Source organism: Monopterus albus, unplaced genomic scaffold (genome assembly GCF_001952655.1).
Source record: "Monopterus albus unplaced genomic scaffold, M_albus_1.0 scaffold262.1, whole genome shotgun sequence".
Classification (NCBI taxonomy): Eukaryota; Metazoa; Chordata; class Actinopteri; order Synbranchiformes; family Synbranchidae; genus Monopterus; species Monopterus albus.
Window position 1 is genome coordinate 484984 of NW_018128142.1, and position 25518 is coordinate 510501.

At 40.8% G+C, this 25518-nt stretch overlaps 1 protein-coding gene across 3 annotated transcripts in view; it reads right to left on the reverse strand.

The window, feature by feature from the left end:
• Nucleotides 1-6783: 6783 nt before the first annotated feature.
• bckdhb (branched chain keto acid dehydrogenase E1 subunit beta) overlaps nt 6784-25518 on the reverse strand; it is a 59894-nt gene continuing 41159 nt past the window's right edge. For 2 of the 3 annotated variants that reach the window (XM_020621598.1, XM_020621596.1), the window contains exons 9-11: nt 21008-21094; nt 9054-9205; nt 6784-7281 (exon numbers count right to left, since the gene is read on the reverse strand). In XM_020621598.1, the coding sequence (XP_020477254.1) occupies nt 9065-9205; nt 21008-21094 (228 nt within the window). In that variant the 3' untranslated portion in view covers nt 6784-7281; nt 9054-9064. The remainder of the gene's footprint in view (nt 7282-9053; nt 9206-21007; nt 21095-25518) is intronic. The other variant, XM_020621597.1, reaches the window with a different exon arrangement.

The window sequence follows — 25518 nt, forward strand, 5'->3', positions numbered from 1 at the left end:
CCCGCGCCCTCCCTGCTGAAATATCTACTTTCGCCCGCCTGTATCTGGGATCGTGCCCTTTCGGTCACTGAATATGTCAGCAAATATTTGGAAGTTTTCTCATCCAGAAATATATATATCTACTACAGTTGGAATACAGCCATAATCTCAGCAACTCAGACAATAAAAGCACACTAGTCTGCAGTTTTTTTCTCTGGCTTGTAGTTTTTGTCTGTGAATAGTAGCAGAAGGGTAATAATTTGATTTATTCCTCCAGTGTAATCTCAGCGGTGTCAGGGGTCAGTCACATGCCATCACTTCACCGGCCCCTCTCACTCTTGCCTCACTCCCAGCTCAGATAGACGTGCTCTGACTCAGCCTCTAGGAAGGTGGTGTTTTACTGTTCACACATTCCCCTCTCACTGAACTCAGATGACTCCTCTCTTCCCTCCCTGCAAAATAGTGTTCCTTGAGATCCTTCAGCACCGCTGCTCAACGGCACATCTGACACATCTGGGAACCAAGAGTGGATTAAGTGCTCTGTGTCTACAAGGGCTGAAGAATGGAAGCCATGCCACAAGTCCTGAGTGGCATGTTCAAACTGTGGAGATTGATGAAGCCAAAAAAAAAAAAAAAAACAGCAACAACATAACAGCATATTTATGAGCTTGACACAAAAGCTAACCAAGAGCCATGTGTTGATATCAAGCCGTGTTAACAGATTAGTAAAAGAGCCACTGCAATTTGCACATGTAGTGATGAGTGCTGGGTGTTGTTAAAATTTGTCATAAAATATCTAGAGTGTGAGAACACTGCTGTCTGGAGCTACTACAGCTGCACATGACTTACAGAAGATAATGCAAAAGAAGAGGGATGGTTTTAATCCTAATGTAAATGAAACTTTCTCCCACCTTTTCCCCTTTTGTAGATAATGTCTGAACTGGAATGAATCAGTTTCCCTGAGGAAGCTCTTTATCTTCTGGAATGCAGAAAGATGCAGCTTTCTATAAACGTTAATCTTGAACGTGCAGCTGAAATCAAAACATTTTGTGAAGAGTAATATGAATGGTTTACGCTTGTTCTCCTCAGTGTGAGCATTAACACAGATGGACATCAAAGTGTTGGATTGAGATGAAGCATAGTGGATCCAGTTAATCAAGCACATCCGCACTCATACCTATCTTGAACGTCTCTCCAACCAGCTGCTTAGCAGAGTCGGCAGCAGCTGACCACATACAGCAGATAGTGCACAGAGGAAAACTGTATAAGGATAATATCGTTAAAAAATGGCAGAAACACCAGCATTCATACTCTGACCCAGAATTCAAACTGATACCAAAGTATAAACCAGCTTTAAGAGGGATTTACCCCTATCATTTCACTGACCTCCACTTAACAGTCACCCAAAGGTGAAATAGTGCTTATCTGCACCGTAAAAAATTGTGGGAGTAGTGATGGAAATTTAAGAAAAACAGACTGACAGTTTCAGATTTAAAGCACCATATGCAGAATGTGAAAAATGTCAACTCTGGCTCTGCCCAGCGGGTGAATGTGCTGAAAGTAACATAGAGACTCCATCTATTGCTCCCAGATACTTTTTTTTCGCAACTGAATCCAGTTTTGAATCTACCTGTCAACGGAATCTTGTCCAGTTCCTCACTGAATATATTTTAGTTTTCATCATTTGTAACTAGAAAACTCACTATACCTACTGTAGTTTTGGCCACTGTTTCTCTCAAGCTCTGGTTTCTAACCAATTTGGCATTGCAGTTCTATTTAGAAACACACTGAATATTCTTGATCGTTAATCTTTATACGATATTTTAAGTTATGTCACCAACAGGCAGCCAACTGCGGCACAAAAAGAAGCATGCTCATCAAATTTTGGTTCTCAAAATTGTCAGACGCCAGCTCCATAATTCCAGATACTGACCTGAACAGTCATCTTCTGGTCAATGTGAGGACAGAGGCCAGTGCAGGCCTCTTGTTGAACGTTTTCTTCATCTTTCTTGTGATGTCTTTTTTCCACACAGACTCCCAACAGCATTGACTGGCTTTAGTATCCTCAGTTCTCCTTTCTCTAATGGGTACGTTTAAAAGATGGATCCAGTGAAAGGGGAGAGGAAATAACATTAAGGTAACTCTAAGCAGCTTTGCTTGAAAAGGTGCCTTTCAAGAAGTAAGCAGCATGTTTTCCTTTGCAGGAACAGTACATAAATATTCTGTCCCCAAGAAAACAGTGCAAATATAGAACTAAATGTTTCCTTTGCCACCAATGATGTCATAATCTCACAGATAACGATGATGTTTCCTCCAACAAAACCCTTTTGGGTCTAAAAAAGTCAAATCTGAGCTAGACTATTACAAACATCATTCTCCCCCTCACAGTCAGACTTGAACAGATGGTACACATTTGTGTTGTATCAACTTTCACAGACTATAATGAATTGAAATGTGGCCCTTGTTTAGTGGGATACAAAGTGTCATCCATGACTTAGTAACAGACTTGCTGTTTGCCGTGGAGGGTGTAAGTGTGTGAGCCTGGCATGCTGCGCTGGAAATTATTTCAGTGGCACATAAATTAGCACCACTTATGTACATCAGATGAGACTGTGTCTAACAGGATGTCACTGGTGCACAAACACCCCGTCAGCCTACAACCAAGCAAAATTACCTCCGCTGCACCAAGAGTGTTTTTGTCTCACCTCCCAGCCCCGAACCAAGCAACCAATTGTCAGCCCCGACAGGCAGAATTAAGACCTAACCCTTTCCTGACTTTTCTTCTTTTTAGGGAATGTACGCTGATGATGCCGACGAAAATAAGATTTATAATATCCAGCATTTGTGTGAGAGGAAAATCACTGTCAGACATGCAGATGTACATGTGTTGTGTTTTGTGTTTTATCACTGTTGTGAGGGCTGTGCTTGGGTTTAAACAGGCAGTGGACCATAGCTTGGAAACCTAAACAGTATATGCAGTGCAGTGAGCTCTGTCAGTGTTATGACAATAGTAAACTAACTTACAGTACACGCTTTATGTGTGTGTATGTGTGCATGAGCTTGTGTAAGCACACTGCTTGAAGGTAAATGTTTGATGGGGTATTGAAGCTTTGGATAAATGGAACAAAAACAGCCAGTGTTCTCCATCCGTCCCCTGTGATTTTAGCAGGCAAACACTGGAGTCTCTGTTTTGCCAATACACATATAAGAGCAGTAGATTATAGGCAGTAAACTGAAAGTATGTTTTAATATGTAATATGAACAGGTTTTATTTCTGCTCCCATGGGCAGGATTTGTATCACTAACGCACAACAATCTTTTCACTGAAACAGAATTTAATGCATTAGAAGGGACTGAATTTAAATGACAAATGCTGAGCATCCCCATCATAAGACACAACACGTTTCAGCTCATTGTTCAGCTTCATTGTTTTGGTTCGCTCTCACCACTGGCACTTTTGGACACAGCAGGCTGCTGTTTCTATGCAATGCTAATGCAAGGTGATTTTTGTACCAACAAACATTACTGCAGGCGTGTTTGTATATTTGGTAATGTACTGTAAATCTAAACTGTCAAAAGCTGTGGGATGCGATATGGTGTACTGCTGATTCACTAAAAAACAAACAAGCAAAGAACCAAAAACCCAATAAACAATCATGGCAATCCTACGCATGTGTAATGATGCTGTAAAACATGCCCCGGCAGCCATTATAGTGCACAGTGGGCCACATTACAGGCTGAGCAGTTCTATAATCACCAGCAACCTCTGGTTCTATGTGTAATCTATGGTTTGACATGCGCTGGAGCATCTTCACCCCCCATAGCCTCATGTCGTGACCTACCACCCCGGCTTTTGCGTTTTATGTAAATATAGTGTGTAATGACACACTGTCAGAGTACAGATGCTATTCTGGCCTTCCAACCAAGCAGAGGTCATCTCTGCCACCCCGCCCAAAGGAGTGGCCGCCCCACCACCGTGGTTAAAGGCCCTGCTTTCACCCAGACCAAAATGACAGACATGATTTTATCTTTACATTTTGCCCAGGGTTCGTGGTTGAGAGCACAAAGAATCCTATCTGAAACTTTACAAGAATTTAGGAGATAGATAGAATAATGTCTTTTTTTTTTTTTTTTTTTTTTTGTTGGGAAAACCTTTTGTTTTTTCTGTGACTGCTGATTGCAGATGCTGCAAACAGCCCATATTCTACAATACTGTAGGTGTCACACTGGGAAGGTGAGAGAGTGCACAAAATATTTCAGCATTCATTTCAAACAGGGACAGAGCATTTAGCTCAGAGACAAATATCCCTTCCAGTCCAGCTCTGAGTCTATCCAAGAAGGCATTTAGAAATGGCTCCTCATGAAAATTCAGGTGGTGATAGGCTCTGGTCACTGTCACCATTAAATACATCACATCAGTTCTTTCACAGCCATTCAAAATGGATTTATCTTTACAAGTCATATTTTAATATACATGCTCCCAACTGACATATTGGAAGCAGAAAACTGACAAGTTGAGCACAGTGCAGTGCACATCTTAATCATTATACTTCAAAAAATATTTGCAAATAACACAAAGAAATAGTCAAAAGTACAAACTGAGTAATGTTCTGGATTTTATCATAAGGCTTTCCAAATGGCTGTGCTACAGGAACCCAGTGGCGCTCTCTCTGGTGCTCAGGTTTGATTTTAAACAATTCTGTCTGGTGACTTTTGCTATATTCCTTTCCTTTCTGGCGTCCTGTCTGCGCCATGGGGGAAAAGGCCCTGTTAATTTATTAGTCACACTTTGAAGTCCGTCTTTCTCCTAAACTGTGCTGCTGGGTTGAATGTGAGACAAATTAAAATAGAAAACCTTGAGGTATGAGGCCATCTGGTTTAGCTGGTCTGCATTTTTTGTCGCCTCTGTCAACTTTACTTTAGCAGGCTGAATACTCTTTCCGCACAGACTTAAGCTGCAGGAGGAGTAAATGACCATAAGGCAGCAGGGAGGGCACACAATGACAGAGCTGACAAAACTACATCAACAACAGCTAGTTTGCTTGTTTGTGGATTGTAAATTGAACATTTAGGTTGAAAAAATGCCACATGAAGAAAATATTCAATACCACAAAGAATAAATAAGTCATTTTAGTTTTACATCTCAGTAAACAACACTTTTCACGTGTATGTTTCTTTTCTGAAGTTGGGCTGTGGTTGAGAAATAAAAAACATAAGATGGCTACAGGATAATGTGAGTTGAGGTGCTATGTTCTAACCTGCACATCAGCTCGAATAAATAAATCAAATAAAATGTAATTAAAATTCTCTAACAAATGCTTGTAATGTTAATTTATAAAATCTTATGATGAAATAAAGATTTAATTTTAGGCAGTTGACGCAAAAATCTACCTGGAAATATAAAGTTGTTTTAACAATGTGCTATCTTTAAAACTCCAAACTGAAAAATTGATTCCAAACTGATTCAGAACCGACATAAAATAAGATGCAATTACCGTTTGACACCAACTCAGCCCCATTAAATCTGTGCTAAAGCTACACTAAGCAATATGCTGACTAATCTTCAGTTCCCTTCAACACTAAGGAAGGTTTTAGCGTCTCTCAGCTCAGTGTTTTGATTTTGCAGCCTACAGCATTAATGTTTTTGGTCCACAAAAGCTGCAGCAGGCAGCTGATTTCAGTAAAAAAGCCACTGTGCACTACCTATGCAGCACTAAATGGCAGACAAATTTGACAGCTAAAGAATCCCAGGCAATGGCAGAGACCAAAACAGAACTTTGGTTAAAGCAAACAATGTCATGCGTTGAAAGGTTAAACTGCTCTGCACTTTTACTCCAAGCTTTCTTGACATACTTGTGTGCCCCACAAACACTAGCTGTTAGTGTAGCAGAGCAGTTAAAGACACCAGCGTTTCTCAGCAGTTTATGTATGGTAGGTGTTTATATGATTCAAGTTTTCTCAGAAACAAACGCAGCAGAAGGTTCAAACAATGACTGAAGGATTCCATGACTCTCAAAGTTGAAATTTTGAAATGGTACATATACAGGGTTATTCAAAAAGAATGAACCGACTTCATTACGCAATATTTTATTAAGGAAAAGTAATACAAAACTCCAGCCAAGTCACAAGTATTCTACTCACAGTCAACTTTTATTTCCTGTCTTACAAGTGTTCAATGTGGGCACCACCTGCAGCACGGGCAACACCAATGCGATAAAAGAATTCTTCCAAGGTGCGTATTAGCATATCACGATCCACTGAGTTGATCGCTGTTGTTGTAGCCACATTGAACACAGTTCATTCTTTTTGAATAACACTATATTATATTTTGAAATGGTTTATGCTGAAATAAAACTGCTCAACAAAGGGAGACACTTCTTATGGAAACACTGATAAAATGGAAAGATCTCTATACTGTACAGAAGGACAAAAATGAAAATGGTCGCCATGACATATAATTCTGACTTCACTGCAGCTGTAGATGTTTACAACTTTAAATGAAAGTGGTACTATAACTGAAAAATGTTAGTTCTGTTCTCCATACAGTGAGAACGGGTTGAGCAGCTGGCTGAGAATTATACTGTAATGTAATAAATCTGTTCAGCAAGTTGGAAAATGCATCCTGGCACTGTTATATTCCCATTTTTATATCAGCAGATTTACTGTATCAAATGCAGATTTTACCAGTCTGATACATATTACTCTTAATTGCATGAAGAGAAGCAACCCCACAGGACATGTAACTTGCCTGCTTTTTTTGCCAAAATGATTAAAAAAAAAAAAAAAATTCACAACAAATTTGAAGCAATGAAAATCACCATGTTTAATGTTTTCACCAATTCTGATTATTTTATTTTCCTTAACACCCCCATATCCGTTACATTAGTACAACAATAAGGCTCAATTCACATCAAACTAAATAAACTACACACTGAGTCAAAAGTGACAAGAGAGAAATGCAGACAGTCACAAAATGCAACCAAGTAATTTTCCCCACAGTACCCAACTTTTCTCTAGGAGGAAATTAAATTATGTGCGTTATATGTTTGATGTCGAAGAAGAGTTTCATCATATAGAGTGGATCAGGTCGTTTTTCCTCCCTTGCAACAGAATGAGGCTCCTTACTCCAGAGGGACTGTAACAGTCTTTTAGCTGGAAGACACAGAGGGACATGGACACCATCTGGACACTGTTTCCCAATTGGATGGTCAACAAAGTGTCGTTTCCGGGCTGCTCTCCACTGATTGGATGAATGAAAGGGAAAAGAGGGAGGGTGTAGAGAGCAGGGCTACCAGAAGTTGGCTGAGGAAACGGAGAGAGGTCCATTAAGTTAAAGTGAATATATCGCTGATCTTCACTGGAGAGCAGATGAGGAGCAAAAGTAGAGCTGGATGGAGATAGCAAGCAGGAATTTATTCTCTAGCTCTTGCACCCTTATTAGGTAAGGACCAACAGCCATAACTCAAGATGACACTGACAATTAAATGAGAAATATGAAACAGTCTTGCAATCTGTCCCATCTCAAATGATTATTTAACACTTCTACAACTAATGAAAGACAGGTTACACAACTCAATGAGGCATATCCACGAAATGTAGGCCCTGTTAACACTTGAGTGGTCTGATTACAGGTCCACAGGTGTGAAAGCATCCAAAACAGATGCTTCAGAATCCTTGTAACACGAGTGTCACATTGTGGAGCTTTAGAGTCAGAGAAGCTTGTCCACATAGAATCAACACATCCCTGAGCACACTGAAGGCTTGCAGGGGTGAGCGGTATAACAACATTTTGACAGCGACCCCTGTAACCCCTTCTGAAAGAAGTTTCCATTGCACCCAGGTGGTGTCCACTGCTATTGTACACAGCAAGACAGACAAGTCAGCAGGATAATGAGGAATGCAGCTATAGCGTCTTTCAAATGTTTACTGAAAAATCTATGCAGCAGTTCTACAATGTTTCAGTTCCAGCTGTGGCTGCACAAGCACTACAAGAACACAAAACTGGTTTTAATGTGTCAAATGTGTTTCTGTTCAGGACTGTGGCGTTTAAGTATTAAGGTCTGTTCACTTTGGCTGGAGTGTCTGGACAGATGTGGCTGCTATTTAATGGTTTCAGAAAATCCAAACTTTTCTGGAATCACTGTGTTGATGGATGGGCCTTAAAATGCTGGCACTGCATGACTGGCAATTGAAAAACAATAGGGGTGCAAACTGCATAAACAAATTGGACACATGAAATTTGGAGGTCACAAAATAAACCGTTTTAACTGTTTAGTCATTCCGCATCTTTAGTCAACAATTTTCATAATCATTCTGTGTCATCTCAAGCCACGTTTAAAGCAAGAACGCTCCGCATTCCCTTGTTCCAGCTTCTTAGTTGTTAACACTGGTTGCTTTTTGTGTTAAGTGGTAGTAAAATGAATATCTTTGATTGGATAAGAGTGCTGATTTGAAGAAGTAACCTTGGGCATAAGCATATAGTGAAAGGCATTCTTTACTGTGAAAATAACTGATCTGTTGTAGTGACATTTGCTCTTAATGCAATAAAACTTTTCCTTACTGAGAATAGCAGACCCAAGGCTTCACCTGTTTTCCATTAATGCTCCAGTCATAATCTTTACAGCCTGGATCTACAATATGTAGCAAGCATCACGTTGTGCTATGGGAAGTGAAGGCTCTTTTGTTTTCAGAACCTGACCCACATTTGGGACTATATTGACAAATGCAATTTTTTTTTTTTTTATCAGCCACTCCTTTCGACAGATAAATGTGTTGGGAAATACATCTCACTTGGTCACTAGAGCTCAAAGTGCCCTTGAATGTGTATTAACCTGTGATGTCCGCTTTAACTATGTCTAGTGGTAAGGTAGGAAAACTACATTTAAAAGCAGTTAAGTTTTTTCTCTAATGATGGTTGTTTGTTACCGATGACAGTTCATAGTTAAGTCCCCTTTTCATGTATGTATAACTACATTACAGGAATAAATATGCAGATTATAGGGCAGTTGTTGAAAGGCTTTCTATATATTGTATTGCATAATGTCCCTTCATAAATTTGCTTCAGTGGTTCTTACCTGACAGGGGTTCAGTAGTTGATCATTCTCTTGATTGCATCAAAGCACTTCCACTTATCTGGGATGTAGAAGGGTTCAAATATGTGAGGGAAGGGGGTGTCGTAACCACAGACCCTACTGATGGGAGCCTCCAGGTTAAGAAAGCACTCCTCCTGCAAATAAAGAAAAAAAAAAGATAAGGTCAAATACTCTTATTACTAGTCTAATGTTAGTGCTCAAACATCACTTTCAGGGAGGAACACCACGCTAACATGTTCAGACTTGGACTCTTCACTGTTTGACGCTTTAGTTAACACATCTGGCTGAGTGACAGCAGGGGACTGATATGGGCTGGTGCATGTCCCAAGTATGTTCAGTCAAGACATGGGTTGAATCTTTAAGGGTAGGTGACCGGATGTGGCATAATCCTGAAACGTTTTAATACAATTAAATGATTTTTTTTTTTAAGTGGCCCCATTTTCACTGTATGGTTGCACCAAGCAGGCAAACTGCTGCCTTTCTGCAAAGACAATGAGGGCCTAGACAAATGGACTGTTGTTCAATAGGCACACGCCTATGTCAAAATGCTGAGTAATGAAACTGAGTGAACAGAAAAATAGAAACAGCTGTACACTACAATCAGTCTTCAGACAAAAAACTCTTTACTTAAGATCCAGCTTTTTTAAGGAGCTCAATACTGAGAAAGACTCTTGAGATGTGGTTTCTAAGGCTAAGAATGAACTTTAACATGTTATAGATGTATTCCATTAACTGAGTAATGGTAAAGGGGGATTGTTTTGGATATGATGAGAGGAATGGTGACAATGGAAATGTTGACTGACACAGGGACAACACAAAAAATTAGGAGAAAAAGAAACTTTTGTAAAAATATTACACTTATTGCTACTGTGCTAATTTGAATGCATATGAAACTACACACTTGCATGCTCTGCTGTGATAAATTGAACGGGTTCCACATTTTTCACCCTTCCCACTTTATCCAAACTATTAAGCACAGACACGTCCTTGGCTCAGGAGTCTGGTCTGGGGGATATGTCCCAAACTAATATCAAGCTTCTTCTGGGAAACCCAAAAACAACCCTCTCCAGCCTCTTTCAATCTCAGTCCCATTTCTGAAGACACCTAGTTGACTGCATTTCTCAGCACAGTGAACATTTGATATTTATGGGAACATAAAGTTTAGAATAGCTATTTTAGAAGTGGTCAAATAACAAGGCTATTTTTATTATCATAACCTGACATATGCTACAAAAGGGTTTATTCAAGCTTCTCAGTGAAGACCAGTGCTCAGGCAATTTGTCATAAATGCAAAACAAGCCATGACTCATGTCTCTATAATGACTTCTGACCTCTTCCCATGGAGACAAAGCAGAACAAAGTTGGCCAAAACACTCCAAATTGGACAACCCCCCCGATGAGTTAAATGAACACACTTGGATGCGGGCACACAGATTTGCAGAAACAAAACTTACATTGACGTGCAAACAACTCAGGCAACCTCTGTCTGCATTACCTGACCTGTTTTTGACAGAAGACAAACGCAGCATCCATGTAATTCCACTTTACAAACCCACCAATTGGCTGCCATGAAGCAGTTTGGCATTTGACAGGACAGGACTTGTATGTTTCACACAGTGTTTTTCATTTCTTATAAAACATCTGGCAAAATCCAAGGGAATGTCTGGCTTGATGAGGAGGCCTTTTATGCTGTGGTACTTTTACAGCTTATAAAAATACAACACAAGAGAAATGGGGAGAGACTGCAGCAGAAGCTTGCTGTGGAGCTGACATGGTACTCAGGGACTTTTCCAGTCTGGATATCAGGTCCTGAGTCGTATAACTAACCTCAAATGATTGCCAAGTAGACAAACACAGAATGATCAAGACTGGATGGACATAGCAATTAGTGTAACAGCTAAGTATGACAAATATTAAACTCAGAACTTACCTTAGCTTTGGAAGTTAGGAATACCAGGATAGTAATAGATGAAGATCACAGGGCAGAATGGGATGCTATGGAGCTGATGGCATGAGTTTTAATGAGATGACAAACTTTGATACTAAGCAAACCATCTCCTTTTGCACCAACTATGAATCATCAATAGATGTTACCCAATGTACCATACAAAAAAGTCAGACACAGCTTTCCAACAGTATTCCTGTGTTTATTTTTCTACTCTCTCTCTCTCTCTAAGCTGCATTTCCACCAAAAAGTCCCCGGTACTGAAGCCCAAGAACTGTCCCTGGGGTAAAAGTCCTCTGAGCACATTGCAACGTGCATTTCTACGGCAGGGCCAAAGCCTGGGGAAGATTAAACAAATTAGCCTGATGATGAAAGAACACAATGGTCAGCAGCAGGGTTGAAAGAACGCCACAAGTTAACAGATACCAGCGGTCGAGGACAAACTGAAGGCGAAGCTGAAATGACCGCTTTTCTGCAAGTTTATGCTAATTTAGCTTTTTTTTTTACTTGCTGAGGCTTTATTGCACATACAGTAACGAACATAGGGATTGCTAATTCTGAGTAATGTTTCGCTTCAGCCGATGGCACGCTCTCCTCCGTGGCCTCTGCTTGCTGCGCTGTGTGTGGAGGAGCTGAGCTCCATCCTCAGGTCAAACACCAGGAGAAGACGCTCCAAAACACCAACACTTTATTTTCCAATCCACAAATCTCACTCACTGGTCTCTTTGTGTAGGCCTACTGTATATAATGATTCTTACAAGCTGAGAACTCACAATACTCAGAGTCCGTTGCATCCAAATCAGTTTTTACATTCGCGCACACCGACTTTAACTCACACATGAGAGTGAAATGTTCACACCGTAAAGCCCTGTATTTGACCAGTCAGCGATGTTCAATGCTAAAAATTACTTCAAACTTGCCTTTTTGTGAAAGTAACAGCTACCCATCTAGTGTATTAAAATCATTCAAGTCAATCGGTAAAGCCAGTGAACTGAGGCCAGCACAGTGGTCATGAGCTATGCCATTTTTTTATCCCAGTAAGAATGAAACCCAAAAACCAGGGGGGCTTCAGCTGATTTGCTGTGCAGGGCTCTGTACTGCTGGCACTGGCCTGGCATCCGGACCCTTGGCACTGGCAGTCTGCTCCACTCAGCTGATTTGCTGTGATTAGTTTTAATGAATGGAGACAACTAGTTCAACAAACCCTCCTTTCCTCTTCACTGCTCTGCTTCCTCCTTCCTTGTAGACTTTAGAACAACCTGAGAAAGATTCTCTCCAACAGGCTGTGACTGATCCTGACAACAGCCACTGTATTACCTAGGCCCATGGCCTTAACGGCCACTGAAGTGCGTTTAAACCTTGCTGTGTATTTATAAAAAACTGTAAATAGCGAGAGAGCAAGAAGTTCTGGATTCTTAAAAGCTTATTCATTGAAAATATAAGCCTTTCATAGAGGAGTGCTGTTATAGCATGCTGCAGACTGTAGGTATGTTATGTTTCTGCACAAATTGCCTCCAACAAGAACAATATTATATGTTTCCTTGTGTCATGATCTCTTCAGAAGAGGATATTAAATGATAGGGCTTATTTTGTACTCATAAACTTACGGTAAGAGCTCAATCTTTGTAAAGGTAATTAAAGAATCATTAATGCATGCCATAACTGGCACCTAGCTCACACTTTTTGGCCGACGTTCATAGGCAACGTACACACTTGGGAATGTCAAAGTTAAACAGGAGCACACTTGAATAGAGTGGGCTTGGAGCAAAGTTGGATGTGGATGTCATAATGTTCAAACTGACAGGCAGGTGGGAAGCCAACATTACAGTACAGAGGATTTTGTACTGTCTGGCCTACACATTCACAGTATTAACACAAAAGGTCTTCTGTGTAGGCTTAACTCAAAAGCCAGTTTTTAAATATACTTCTAACAGTATGATGTGTAGTAAATGAGATTTTGCCCAAGGTGTTTTAAGTGGTGACTGTTTCTTGCTTTCTTTTCATCCCAATGCATTGATGACAATGACAATGTGATCCATTAAGACCGCAAACTCAAGATCTATTCTCTGCCCGACTACAGACGACCAGTCAGACAGTACCAGGGAGTTTGCTCTTTTGTCTAGATCACATCTGTAATCTCCTCTAAATACATTTGCTGGAAGTGGGAGAAAAATACAGTAGTCAGACTGTCTGCCACCACAGCTGGACAGAGGATGGCCACACAGTTCAGACTTCATTCAAATCAGTGTTTATCTTTTGGGAAGTGCATTATTATATGTAATATACTTAAATCTCAGAATAAAAATATGTCGGCATGGCAGTACCAAAGAGCTTGCATTTTGCAGTGGTGTGGAATTTTAAAATACTTCACAGTGGGGGCTTTGAGTTGCACTGATGATACTACATCTCTTGTCATACCAAAATCAGACATTGTCAAAACAGCCGCAAATTTGAGGTTGTAGTCACACAAGGGTAGGAAAGTGCCAATATGACATAGTATTTATCAGCTAAGAAAGACAATGCCAAACCAAAGGAGTTTGAGTTCAACTGCAAACAAGCTGAGACTGGTCTGAAAATTTTCAACACATTTCTAAAGATCTCTCAGTGCTGTTCAGGTTAAAGAGCATTCATCAGTTATTGCCTGTGATATGTAGTCTAGGGAAAATGCCAATTTAACCTTTTTTAAAATTATCATACAACCTATAGCAACATGCTAAATGATAAGATGGTATTATGCAAATGTATGCATTGTTAATGTATGCAGTACTGAGCAAATTTCTGCTTGACGCCAAAATACTCTCGGACAAGCCACATAAATGTGAGATTTGTGTTTTACTGGAGGTGTTTTTCAAACATTGTGCTGTACTTTTTCAAGAGAAAACGCTAATTAATAGTAATAAATAATAATGCCTTCATCCGGAAGGATGTGCACATTGTTTTGCATTGTTTGTGTTTTCTGTATGACTGTCATGTCTTGAAACAGGAAAACTAAAATGTTGTCACACAACAGCTCTAAAAGTCAGCAATGCTGCATCAGCAATGTGTGGTGGAATTTCTAAAGTGAGCCTGGAGAAATAAAGAATGAACAATCAACTTGTATTTGTGTGTTTTATTTCTTGCAAGAAGATCAGTCAGTCATACAGAATGTCATGCAGTCTGCAAAGTTAGTGACAAACAGCAGTTTGTGTGGGAAAGGGTTTATAGGCACCAATAATGTGCAAGAACATCACAAACAGGAATTTGCCCTATCATGATATCATGAAATTACAAATATCATTACATTGGTAGTAATTACTAAATGCAGGTGCACTGAATTGCTACTGTTACCTTTTTTCATCTATTCATTGATCTTTTCTGTTTTGTGATAGAAGTGCAATTAGATCTTGAGTCAGATCTGCCTCAGGCTATTCTTCCAGATGGAAGATTTGCATTCCTTTATTTTAGACATTGTGTATGTCAAAACCTGACACTGATGTCAACAAAAAAGTCACTGATTTACATTAGTGATTTTAGTTCAGAAGTTGAGAAATGACTGCTGAACATCCTGCTGTTTTATGAAGAAATGGATAATGAGTGAATCAGGCTTTAGGCTATTTAGTATTTGACAGGAATGAGCAGCAGCAGTCCAGCATTATATGACCTCCTTAACCAGCAAGGCGGTACTTGTATTTAATTCTCGAGTCTTTTAAAGAGGCCTTCTTGCTTAAACACTGTCCCTTGATGGCAGTTTATTGTATCCCATGAGGGAACAGACATGGGGGCCCTATCATGACTTTTACAGTCAAGCATGACACCATAGGCTTTGGGCCTTTGCTACTTCCCATCCAGTAAAGCCTGACAGACAACCAGTAGTCTGATTCTGATTCAAAAGGCATTTGTAAATCTTCATTCTGAGCTAACTCCGACTGGGTGAGAATGGAGTCGATAGTCTTTGAACCATGTCCCAGAATGATACCACAACTCAGCAGGAGGTGTCGGGTTGGATGCTGGATTCTGTTAGTTCAAATTACACATGTATAATGGAAAGCACTACCAGTGAAACTAAAAACAGGCAATCCAAAGGCCCCACAGATAACTCTAACCCTCTGAATGACAGGAGGTATGAAAGCTACCACACACACAACCATACAACACATGCTACAAAGCTACCATCTTTAATACTGTGTTGTACATTTGGTATGTGTTATGTGCACATTCAAACTGTTCTAAGCTGTAGTTAGATAGTTCTTACACAGTATTCCAAATTATAAAGCATTTAATTATTCTTTGAAACCAGTGGAAAACTCTTACTGTTTCCCTGAAACGAAACTGATCAGCCAGTACTTTTAGGAATCACATATAGTGGTTTCCAGAGTTAAGGAGAGGAGGGTGATTCACCATTTCTCTCTGTGCATCCCTGAGGTCCATGAAAGCATTGTCTGTAGCCACATCTCACTCAGCCCTGCTCTGCCCAGTCATCAGCCAAACACTAAGGGAAGGGCCAGCTAATGAGACATTCTTAAATCATCAAAGTCCCCTCTGCTCTTAATACAAAATAAAAAAGAGAGCTAGAATGAGAGGTTCAAACCCAACTTACTTTCTCACCTCCAAACAGCTGAACAATCACAGTGTGAAATGTGTGTGAATGCTGCATCTTTATTTTCATAAAGTTACAGAAGTGGTCCAACAAAACCCCTTTAATCTTACATCAGAATGGGGTGGGGGGCAATTCTGAATAAACATACTGACCATTTAATGCATGTAAAACAGAGGTAAGATTAACACTACAAAAAAGGCTCCAGAGGAACAATAAAAGAATGAGGGCTCATTGTGAAGTGAAGGAGAGCAAAACTTAACTCTTTTCTGACAAAAACATAAAAGAAAAAGGGTCATCATTTTATCTATTTTTAGAAATACATTTACTTTACCCCCTGAAGACTGCCCACAGAACACAGAGTCATGTATAACAACAGAGAATGAAAGAACACTGTGAAAGTTAGCAATGAACAAGGCTCTGATGTCTGGCCACTAGTCATCTATTTGGTGAGACCACCATTATCCTTTTTTAAATATGTAACACTGAGTCAAATGCTGTGTTTGTCAACTATATGCAGTGTGCATATTATATTTACTGTGCTTTATCTCCTGTGGATTTAAACATATATGATTGGAAAGGCAATTATAAAGAGCGTTGAGCAAAGCGACAGTGGTGCGGTGGGTAGAGGAGTTGTCTCCCAACCAGAAGGTTGAAGGTTTGAATCTCGGTGCCTGCAGTCCACATGTCGAAATGTCCTTGGGCAAGACACTGAAGCCCCCAAGTTGCCCATGATGGCGGCGCGTATGCACGCAGCGGTCCGGGCCCCTCGACTCCAAGCAAAATTTTGTTGTACGTGTCATAATGTTACAATGACAATAAATAAAGCTTCTTCTTCTTCTTAGTATATTACAGATGCACTAATCGATTGGCAGAGATAAGAAGTGTAATCGGCCTTGACTTGTGACCGGCCAATCAGACCCAGAGGCACAACAGTCTCCACACTGCGCATGCAGGTCTGTACTGGGCGTGTTTTCACTCGTGCCTTGGAAGTGCTTGGTATACAAACAGCGTACAGACAAGCCTACAGAAACACCTTGGAGAAGGGAAGGCTGTGTCCAAATCTCTGACAAATACTGTAGTACACAGGGCTTCAGGCTGCAAATGATCACTTGTATTTTGCGACTAAATTTATTTAAGGCACGACTGATGTTTTTCAAAGGTATGTAACTGCAAAATAAACAGTTTATGCACAAACCATGCTCTCACTGTAAATACAGTGGACAGACAGCAATCTCCACAATACTGTCATCACAACTTTTATCTGCATATCTGTCCCCTGGAAGTCTCACAAGACAGAGACTTCCAATCTATCAAATGTGTAGATACACCCCACTTAAATCAGATGGATCACCTGTTAGCCTATTTATGTGTTGGTAAATTGGTTTGTACTTCAGCTGAAATACAGCATGATAGCCTAATCAGTGTTATCATTATCATCATGTTGACTGTGAGGCTATAGAGCACTACAGTGACTACAGAAAAAGAGTAACTCTAATCATCAACTAAATAATAAAGGAGATCATCAGCAGATAATCAAAATAATTCTTAGGTGCTGCCTTAGCTGATTAATCTTTGTTGTAAGTTTTGAGACTGTAGTTTGTACTGAACTGGGTATTTTAAAAAAACATTTGTTATACAGTATACTTGTTGCTCTATTGAGATGGTGGTGAGAAAAATATCCGAAACACAGGCCGTGATCATATTGTATATTGCATCAAAACAAAATATAATTATTTTTGCTTTTTAATCTACAAATATGTGGTTCAGCCTACAATATATATCTTTTATGTAACTCGCTGCGATTGTGTCCTCACTGTGCCACCTGAAATGAGTTAAAAAACATCGCTCAAACCACAATCTGAACATCTTGAGTATCAACAACTCATCCACTATGGATATAAACAATGTTCTTTAAAAACTTAATTTCACTTGCTCCTTTGCAGGCAGTGGTGGCTGTAGACAGCTTGGATTCACAGCGGTTATAATGGATTCCAATGGTGACCCAGATTCATGGTGAAGGAAAAACCATCAGAAAAATCCTCTCAAATCACTCAAGCAGTCACTTCTCTTCTGTCCATCCATATGCTCGGTATGCATCAAACATTTGATTTTTGCCATAAATATGGCAGATTGCACAACTTAAATTTGAGCTCTCACTTTTGGTACTCTCAACCAAGGAGAGCAAAGATATAGATGATAAAGATATTAGAGGAAAGCTTGATATTAAGGCTAGGAGGATGTTTTGTTGTTAAGAGGTGCTACAGTCTCATGTGCTGGTGACTGACTGTATTATTTAGTATTAAAAGACAGCTTATTGATTATTGGATAGGCTGCTGTAGCTTTTTATACCTTTTATTAGTGAGAAAGACTTTCAAAACAAGCAGATCACTTTCTCTTTGAAGGAGGAGTAACTGCAAGATAATGTAGGGTTTAACAGCATGTCAAAGGCCATTAAGTTGATCTGTCTCCATTTATAAGCTTAACAGCAACTATTACAAAGGTTTCTTTCCAACAAGAGCATCCAGCTCAACTGAGGCCATGTGAAAGCTTCAGAACACATGAACAACTTACCTCACCCGGACACAATGTGAAAACAAGGAAACATGGAAATAAGGAGGATGACTCATTGGCCATTTAAGCCCTCATTGATGGGGGAAGAGAGCAACATCTGACAGACAGTAAAGGAGGAAAGGATCAATTTTACTGCTTCAACTCAAGTTCCTGCACACTAACAAGGAAACTGATCCAGGTAACCCACGCAGTGTTGCACATACCATTAGACAGATGACTTTTCAGAAGGCTAATATGAAGGGGAAGAGTCGTCATTGTTGAGACACAAATTAGTTGTTGGGAGGAGAGAGGTACTGCTAACAGCCTCACAGTGAGAAAACACCCAACATACTGAAGGTGATTATCACACCACACAAAAATAGATTTAATTAGGAAGAGAGGGAGGGTAGGATTTTTCATTTAGTCATGGATCACACTTAGTTCAGACTTTGTCATCTATTGTCTCTGGCATGTCTTGGTTACAGTGTCCAGGCCTTTTCTCTTGCCAGGAAAAAGCAATATTTCGAAAACCTTATATGGTTAGACCCTCTGTATCAACAGCCTCTGGTGAGTAGCATAAACACTTTCTGTGCAGCTCTGTAGATACTGCTGAGAATGAAGCTGAACAGAATCTAATTATTCCTTTAGTATTTAACACTCCCTTGAACCCACGACTTCTTTTTGATTGATTTTCACTCCCCCTTTTTAGAGGATCTTAAATAAATCTCCTACTTTTCAATAGACGGGCTACTCAGAAATCCCACCAATTTGTCAGTGGTACTATATGCTCTAGGACAGTGTTTTATGCTATTTAAAATCCTTCCTTAAATTTTCAACAAAGGGCAAATAGCTTAAACAGTGGACAGTGTTCCACAGACAAGAAACATGCTGATACATTCTTGGCCGTAGCAATGTCAAAAACGTTCTGATACTGCAATATAATAAAGATAATATTAACAAGTTTTGTCCACATCCGGCCCGTTGGTCCTTTTAATCCAGCCCGACGAAGACTGGTACAGAACTGCCCAAATCAAATCATATCATAATTATGACTGCATTCATTTGACCTTGTCCTGTAATGCCTGGCGTTCCACCAGGTGGCGCATTAGGCGCGGTGAGACATTGACTTGATTTTGCGGAGCCAGGGCTACTCTGTTATTACTCTGGTACTGCTCTGAACCCATCTGCAACAATGAGTGGGCCAAAGAAAAGAAAAGTCGACAGTGAGTGCCGAGTGTTCAATAAGGAATGGACAACTAAATATTGTTTTTTACTGAAGTCCAGTCAAAGGCTGTATGTCTTATTTGCCAAGAAACCATTGTGGTTTTAAAAGAATACAACATCAGCCATCACTTTTCTACCAAGCATGCTAATTATGCTAACAACCAGTCAACGCAAGAACGGACGGCTACTGCTCAGAGGCTGGCAGCTAGTTTGCAGGCTCAGCAAAACACCTTTATCCAACAAACTGCCATCCAAGAATCAAGCATGAAGGCAGGTTATTTGCTGGCATTCAAATTAGCAAAGGCCAGCAAGCCTTTCTCCGAAGGGGAGTTTCTCAAAGAGTGCATGGTAGAGCCAGCAGGTATCTTGTGTCCTGAGAGCAAGAACAAATTTGAAAAAATTAGCTTATTATGCAGGACAGTGACTCGCCGTGTTGAACTAATTGACGAAGACTTAGCTAGCAAGCTAAACAAAAAAGCGGAGTCATTTACATTATATTCCTTGGCATTGGATGAAAGTAATGACATAAAGGACACCACTCAGCTTTTAATTTTTATCAGAGGAATTAATGACAATTTTGAGATAAGGGAGGAATTTTTGGCCATGGAATCCCTAAAGGGGAAAACGCGGCGAGAGGACTTGTATGACAGAGTGTCAGGGGTCATCGAGAGGCACAAGCTACCTTGGAGTACGCTTGCCATGGTTACCACAGATGGATCGCCAAATCTGACTGGAAAAAATGTCGGGCTGCTCAAAAGAATCCAGGAGAGGGTGAAAGAGGACAACCCTAAGCAGGAGGTAATTTTCCTACACTGCATAATCCACCAGGAAGCACTGTGTAAATCCGTATTGCAGCTTGACCACGTAGTGAAGACAGATGTAAAGCTTGTTAACTTTATTCGAGCAAGGGGACTTCAGCATCGTCAGTTTATTAAGTTTCTTGAAGAAACTGATGCTGATCACCAGGACTCTAATATCCGCTGGTTAAGTTTGGGGAAAGTATGTCAACAAATGGGGGAGCTCAAACAGGAGATTAGCTCATTTTTGGAGCTACTTGAGAAAGCTGAAGATTTATGGCTAAGGCTACAGTTATACACGTCATAATAATAATATTAAACACCCTGTCTGCTGACAGTCATCAACTGTTCTCTCTAGTTATCCTTGACCAGAGGTACCCTGCAGAAACCCATAAGCATGACTAAGCATTTAACAGTCTAACTAGACATCCTATCTACACTAAACATTTCTAATACATAAAGTATCTATCCAATATCTATCTGACTAAAAATACCTAACAACACCAACAAAGCACCCCACAGATCCCAGTTGAGTGATGAACACCTCAGATCTGTTCTGAGAATTGCCACAACAAAACTAACACCAGACTTCGATGCACTGGCAAAAAAGGGTGATCAACAACACTGTTCCCACTAAAAGTGAATGTAAGTATTAACACTGTAATGCCTTTTATATGTTTATGTTTGATATGTATGCATCTGGTGCTGGCCCGGTCCGTCTGTCAAATTTTAAAAGTCAATGTGGCCCCTGAGCCAAAACGTTTGCCCACCCCTGCCTTAGGAGCTACAGAGCCCAATAAAATCTCATCATGTTCAGTCTCATACACAGACGGCACACACTCACCTGTACTGTGGAGCTGATTTCAGCAGCAAAGCCTCCTGTTACTGGTGCCTCATGACTGATAAGCAAACGTCCAGTTTTCACCACTGACTGGAAAACAAAAAGACATACCGATGATTACAGAAGGTTCACAGTTTGACTCCTTTATAGTGTCAAACTAGCAGAGTGGTTAGCCACAAAGGTCACTGTGACTTTGTGGGTATTGGGAATGTATCTGTATGTGCAGTTATATGTGCATGTGGTTGTGTATGAGAGATGTACACTGTAGACATGAGAGCTAAACAACTGGAGCTGCCACCAGTGAAGCTGTATGTTGGCTGGGATGCAGATGTTACTTCCTCGCTCACTGTGTGCCTGGCTGTATAGTTCACTGTGTGTGTATGTGTATGTAAAATGGATATGACAACAGTATGAGCTGGAGGGCAGATTTAGGCTGGTATACAGGGCCAATGGGACAATCATAGACAGTAGAGGTCTCAGTCTCCCAGACATTTGCATTTGGGTTTTCTGTAACCTGACATTACTGCATAAGGATACCTCTACTCCACCCGTTATCTCCCACAGCATAAAACCAATACTGTACTATAATCTCATCCACTTGCCACTGGTCCAGACCAAAGCTATGTCTGTTCCCTGCTACTGCAGCAAACCCTTACTCTCCTCTACCCAGTTGTTGTAGTTCTGTTTGTTTCCAGTAATACATTGTATGAACACCTCTGAATGTACAGGTTGTTGCCTACATTATTTTGAGAGTCTATAGTTCTCAATAGGATTTACTAATACATGCGTGTGGAATTCCTGGTCCATGTTTAAGAATGTGTGTTGATTTTCCACTGAAATAACAACACTACACAATTTAAACACAGGGTGTAAAAATCACATACCCCTCTGTTCCCTCAAGGCCACAAACCAAACAGCCATCGTAACTAAATAAAAATAAGCAACACATGTCCACATGTCACTGTAAATTAGTTCTGACATACCCTCCAACAGAACCACATACAGTAGTAACACACAGAGAAGCATTCTGGGGCTTCAAGCTGATGTTTACACTGTTTAGGTCCTAGGTTTGGCTGTGAAGCACTAAATTAACTGTGTCTAACATTAGCACTATCACTCACTACTATTGGGGGTTAAATTGGTCACCACTGTGACAGCACCATTTGATATGATGCTGAAGTTAATAACAATGCTGGAAGGCAATAACAGTTGGCAGTCTGCACAGTGAAGAGGAATCAAATGAGGTGTTAAGAGCAGGGCGATGTCTTGATATGACATGTTGCTGTTAGGTTCGCCTTAGCGCAATGACTCATACAGGTCCGGTGAATAAACAGTGCTGTAGTCCAAACTTCTACCCCACCCAGACTGTGTTAACATTACTTCCAATTTACACTGTGATACCAGTCCCGATATCAGTGCTGGTCAGCTCCCTGAGGGGAGGCCCACCACAGAACTCACTGCACCAGGAGTGCATTTTTCTGATGCTGTTGACACAGAAGAAGACTGCTGCTGTTTTTACAATATTGTGGGATAGAATTTCAGACTGTGGGGCCTCTGGGGAAAACAATGACCCAGTTGATAGACTTGTTCCAAATCCATGCTGCTTAAACACAAGTGACGTAGTGGCAAAGTGTCCACTAGCTGGCATAAGCTAGTGCGGTAGGCTATTCCATAGAGGGGCATGCCAGCATATAATAAGACAATATGTTGAAAAGAAATGGCATAATGTGGCAATGTCTGGGACAACAAAGTGGTCCAGCGTGCACTGGTACAGCCAGCAGATCAGTTCAGATTGTGAACTGGATTCACTACATTTTAGTCAAAAAGGAAAAGGAAAAACCAAAATAACACAGTATTGCATTACAATGGCATTTTCTCCCCATAATGCCATGAAAGTTACATATTCACTAACTGCTTCTTTTGTCAGATACTGTATGGTTGTTTTTACATCTCAACTGCCCGACTCATTTAACTCACCTCACTGGCTTAAGCTCACTTACACACAGTTTCAGTAAACATAAAAAAATACACACGCACACGCACACACAGTTGTTTTTACATCTTGGACAGGAGAATGTGATAGCACTAACTGCTACATAGTAATTGTGGCTGCAGCGTTTAACTCAGCTGTTTCTGGTTGTTGGATTGACTTATAGGAGACAGAACAAGCCACTCTCATTGGGCAGTTCGACCCTTTTCTCTAAAGTTATCCAGTCATCTTATTTGACCATGACAGCCCCCCTGTCATGTTGATAAAACAGAGACTCAGAACTGGGGGCACAGCCTTTACTTTTAAGACAGTGGGGTAACAAGTTAGATGCATCCATGGGGAGAAATGGCATGCCTTGAGTGAGGACAGGAGGGTAAAACAAGTCATAAATCACTGGCAAGAAATCTCTTTCTTATGGTCACACCATGGACATGTGCCTGATGAGTTTATTACTGAGTGGCTTGTGTCCTGTAAATCAACGATTTATCACACCTTTACTCTGATTCTGGTTATGTCCTGCACAATATTCTTGGCCTAACTGAAGCATATATTTTGAATGTTTCCTAACACTGTCTAACTTCTAAGAAGTTAGCCAGCCATCCTCAAGGAAGTCAGGCTATAAATTAAAAAACTTATCATGTACTACAACATTTTCCTACACAACAATTACATGACAAAACAAGAATACACACCCAGAGCTGTGCTTGACTTAAGTGCCAGCTAGGGCACAGTGGCATCACCTCGATGACACTAGTTTCATTTCAGGGAGGGTGCACTCTCGCAAACATAAGTTTAGGTAGATAAACTGCAATTGCTTCATACAGCATCTAACTTTATGACAAATATTTGAGGCCATACATGTTGGCTAACACACATTAACATTACATTGTTAGGCTGAGCCTTGCTGGTAGAATGTCTAGGGTGAATTAAAGACAGCATCTGACTTTTGTAAGACGTTAGATTGACTCATCCTACTCCCTGACCCAGCCCTGGCTCCAAGTCAAAATGAGGGATCCTAGTTGGTGGCAGCTAGTGGTAGCTGGGCTGGGTGACAGCTCCGGTGGCTACAGCTTTACTACTCATTGTGCTGCAGGGCTGTAATTAGATGCTGGAGTCGTTCCGCTGGCTACAAGGGAAATGTCTTGTTTACTGCCATTCCTATACACACCCAAACCTAATGAGCAGCGTGGAACTTGTCCTCCTGCATTTACTCCATCCTCACTACTTCTGCAATCCATCTCTTTCTGCGTCAGACTCCTCCTTTTCTGTCTTTCCTGACTCCATCGTTCCTCCATTCAGTGGTCAGTCCTATCCTAGTCACCAATCTTATTGTTTGCTCCTCCTGCTACCCATCCCTCAAACCATCCATTTATTCTGCTTGGCTTTTATGAAGCCTATGCTCTCGGTCCCAGTGCTTCCCACCATGTGGTCTCAAAATGCAGAGGCCAGCTGCCAGTGACCTGGCATGGCCTCAGAAACTAAGGTCAGAACTGTCACTCTCCCATGGTTTCTATGCAAGGCATGCACACACACATGCACACAGCATATTGCATGTGTGCAAATACATGTACCAACACAGGCAGACACATGACTTGTCATACACTGCATACTGATTGATTGAGTTACTGTCACAGGTTGCCTCCTGCGGCTGAGGCTGTTGTTTATTTGGTATTTAAGTGCCATCGTAGTACCAAGGAGACATACATGCATGGAGGACAATTATCACATCACAGAGCACCGATTCATTCTAAAAAAGACGGTGTGCAGACCATGGGGATGAGAAGTGAATAAGAAGAGTCCATATTTGGAGCTAAAGTGGGATGCAGTTTGATTACTGCAAAATCACATAATGTGCTTTCAATGTAATGATTACAACAAAAACTGCTGTGCTTGTACTGTATGCGTACACACTAGTCTGCAAGTGACTCCCCGTCTTCCCATATAGTATGCCTTCTCTTCCCTCAGGCTGTCCATCAAAATGTGACAGGAAGATAAAGTTTAATTCTGTGCCGCCACCAAGGAGTCGCCGGATCCACAGGGTTCGGTCCCTTCCACTGACCCTGTAATTGTGTGGCCACCAAAGGGTCCTAGCTCATGCCCCACCAAATGATGTCTGTGACAAATGAAAGTCGGGATGAGGTTTGACTTTTTGCCTGGGCCTTTAAAGTGGCGCTCTACGATTAGCAGAGTGGGGTGAGTGCTCAGCAAACCAGAGGCCCTGTTAAGCCACTGCGCTGAGAAAGAAGCAGGGCACACGGAAAGACAAACACTCACTCACTCTTTCACTGCCATATAATCACTTGTGCCCTCTCTCACGACAGAAAGAGGGCAAAGGAGGACCAGAGAGAGGGGAAAAGAAAGAGACGGAATGAGTATACGAATGACAGAGCAGAGGAGGGAGCTGGGCGGAGGGCCAGGCCATATTCCAGTGGAACCAGGATGCCAAAGAAGAGATCTGACAGAGAAGTAACTCCAACATCCAATAAAGACTCATAAAATTTAATTTAACCCAATTACTGCCTGA